General features: G+C 40.1%; 1 protein-coding gene across 1 annotated transcript in view; it reads right to left on the bottom strand.

Moving 5' to 3' along the window:
- Positions 1–1,376: 1,376 nt before the first annotated feature.
- rhpn2 (rhophilin, Rho GTPase binding protein 2) overlaps positions 1,377–3,449 on the bottom strand; it is a 57,283-nt gene continuing 55,210 nt past the window's right edge. The window contains exon 15 of the mRNA XM_015375202.1: positions 1,377–3,275. Within this exon, the coding sequence (XP_015230688.1) occupies positions 3,012–3,275 (264 nt within the window). The 3' untranslated portion in view covers positions 1,377–3,011. The remainder of the gene's footprint in view (positions 3,276–3,449) is intronic.

Raw genomic sequence — 3,449 nt, 5'->3', positions numbered from 1 at the left:
GTGGGTAGCGTCCAGAATTTACTCGAAACGAAGTAATTTACGGTAGAATGTTTTTAGAGCATAAACAGTAGTGTATAGGATTTCCTAAAAGCGCGATCACGACGCTACGGAAGCCGGCAGACCAAACCAGATGAAAGTGCGCATTCAGCGTCTGCTCTGCCAATAATGCAAGCGTAGAAGAAGAAATGTGCTGTTTACCTGTGCAAAGAAAGAAACAACGAAAGAAAAATGTCTGAGGACTTCAGTGTTGAGGAAGAGCATGAGTTCTTTGCCGAGCTGAATACGCTGGCTTGGTGTGCCGGCTTCCGTAGCGTCGTGAACGCGCATGTGCGCGCTTTCAGGAAATCCTATACACTACTGTTTATGCTCTAAAAACATTCTACCGTAAATGACTTCGTTTCGAGTAAATTCTGGATGCTACCCACTCAGGACACTTGGAATACATTGGACGAGCAGGATGGAGGAATATTGACACGTTTTTGTGGACTTTTATGGACCTTTCTGTCTCGGGCGCCATAGACCTCCATTATTTGAATGTCAGCAGACAGCAAGAAGCCTCCCAGATCTCCAGATGCATTTGAGATATCAAAAAAGTACTCCAGAGTGTTGTTCAGCATGGGGGTGAGTAGAAAATGAAGGCTAATCATGTTTTGGGTGTACTATTCCTTTAAACCTACCCATCATTTCAACAAAACCTGACGACTTTTTCATAACCTCCATGTAATCTCCCAAGTAAACACCTGAATATATAAAAAACATTTTTCACCCAATTTAATTCACCAGGTCGGTAACAAAGCTTTACTCTTACTCCAATTTAATTAGGATGAAGAAATTCTACCAAAACATTAAATCATTTCTATTAAAGTAGGAGCAGCTGACCTTTCTTGTATAAACACAATATCAGCATATGCAGAAAAATGAAAAAGGTATACAAGTTCCTTTTAATGTAACATTTTTCTAATTTTACATCATAAAGATTCAATACTAAAAGAAAACAATCCTGACATTGCACAACCTGGTCAAATAAATCCCTTTACATTAACAGGATCACTTAAACAACAGGTGATCTTCAACACTCTTTCAAACAAAAACAGGTTTTAATCTTGAAAACCCAAATAATGGAGAAACCAAAAGCCTTTAAAGATATATTATGAATATTTCATCATTCTATCTCTATTCTCCCACTCTGCAGAATCTAATATGAATGTGGTTAAAGGGTTGATTTAAATATTTCATTATAAAAAGCTGCTTTTCAGGCATTGCTTCAGCGCTATGACCAAATGTTGCCATCAGCTATTTAAACCTCAGATATTCATTTAAGTTGAAGAGAATTAGACTTTTTTTTTTCTCCAGACAAGCAGATTTATTTAATAATTAGATTTTTTTTAATTATTTGTATTTAATTCAATATTAGATCATTTTAATCAGACAATAAAAAGAGAAAATGAATGAGGAAATGAATCATTAAGACCATAAAAAGTTCAGATGAGTAAACTGCAGTCCGGTTAGTTTCAGTCTGTGTGATGATGGATTAGGATGTCATGCGGTACCAGCCTGACCTGCAAACCGCTGCGTGGGTGGCTGCGTCGGTCCGACTTCATTCCAGACATTTCCCACCTGCTCCGCATTGTTGACTCCGGATACAAAAAGCCTCGACAAATACTTCAGAAAATTCATCTCGGCCCCTTTGTTTGTTCTATTTTATTTGAGCTTACACATGACAAAGACTTCACAATGAGAAACTATGCAGCACAAAGTGCAGAACATGGAGCAAGCAGAGCAGAAAGCATTACAGGACGAGGAGACGTCTGCGTTCACAGAAAGGCACTATGCATCACCAGGCACTGCGGTGTTAGCGAAAAGCTAATATATCCCTCTAAAACATGGAGCAGTTGCTGCACAGTCCTCTGCAATAACGTGACATTTTACTTCATGTTTAGTATAACAGGCACTTAAAAACAGTGTTAGGTAAACAGAGACAGTACCGAATATTACATATCAGTTTAAAAACATTTACATTTTTTACAGAGAAAGGTAGAAACACAAATTTACCAAAGCTAATAAAATACATTCCTCAAAGAGACAGAGATCCACCAACGACAATTTAGAACTAAACTTAAAAAGGTAAATATATCTTTTTGTGCTTTTTTTAACAACATAAATAATTTGATTATCAAATGAATATAAGAATCTACTTTGTAGATAAAGAGATAGTCCGACACTGCAGAGTGTCAGTAAAACGTGAGTTCTAGCTAACATTAAGGCATGTGTGGAAAGACGGGGGAAAAGCTTTGATCTGGGCCAGCCTCGGCCGGCTGTGTGTGCATCGTGAACATCAGTGGTACCGCATTCTTCCCTTCTCTTAAAACAGACAGATTCACATTGATAAAGACGCAGAGCCCAGGTGGGTAACGTCAAACCCACCCGAAAATGACTCCTCCTGGAACAATGGAGGCGTCCAGTAAAACAGGAAACAAAACAAAACAAAACGTGTATTTCTATTTACACCGTGTTCCTGACATGGCACGGAGCTCCAACACCAACTTCAGAGGCTGTCTCTCAAATACAAAAGGACAGTAACACAAACCAAGGTGTGATTTAGCAGCTTATTGGGTATTGCATTCTAAAAAAAAAATCTTCCTCGACATCAGAGAAGCTTCACAGCACTTTTTGTTTTCCCTCTGTGATCATTTTGTTTAATATTTTTGTAACGAGGTCCTTCATGTCTGCAGTGATGATGCGGATCTCTTCGTCCACAATAAAACCACCGCCTTGCAAAGCGACAGGCATTGCTGCGCTCAAACTTTTTATAGTAGCAACCGTTCATAGTCGTACTGTGCTGCAAACATTCTGGTGTTATGCATAATGATCCATTATTAGTTTGATGTATTTTGGCACAGTTGTTTTTAATGCGTGGGGATGCTGGTGCAAAAAACCAAAAGCAACAGCGCTGTATCAAAACACAACCAGTAGGTGACCAGCGCAGCGCTGCGTGTCGCTGAAGGCCGAGCTCAGTGGAAGGAGGTGTCGTTGTAGGAGCTGGAGCTGGGGAAGGTGGGGATGGGTTTGTTCCAGGGCAGAGTGCCCGTCTGGTCGGATGTAGGCAGGCTCAAGGTGCTGGCGCTCTTCGTCTTGTTCTTCAGACCCCAGCTGAGGAATGAGGACTTCTTGGCCACCTTGCGGGATTTGGAAGCCTTGTCATCGTCGTTATACGCCAGGCAGATCATGGAGTAGGTCTTGGGCAGGTTTCCACTGAAGGTGGCGCTCTTGGTTGGCTGGGTAGACACATTTAATGTTTTATTAGTTTTATTTTGATGCTTGTAATCCATTTTTAATGTAACTAATTATGTCAAATCTAAGGCTATTAGAATTAAAAAAAACTTGTGTCCCATACTGTAAAATAAAGAGGTCTCTCCTAAAGATTAGGGGAGACCAAACGTGGATCATCT

Source organism: Cyprinodon variegatus, unplaced genomic scaffold, assembly GCF_000732505.1.
Source record: "Cyprinodon variegatus isolate N-32 unplaced genomic scaffold, C_variegatus-1.0 Scaffold114, whole genome shotgun sequence".
Lineage (NCBI taxonomy): Eukaryota > Metazoa > Chordata > Actinopteri > Cyprinodontiformes > Cyprinodontidae > Cyprinodon > Cyprinodon variegatus.
The sequence above is the reverse complement of the archived record's forward strand: the minus strand, read 5'-3'. Positions and strand labels throughout refer to the sequence as shown.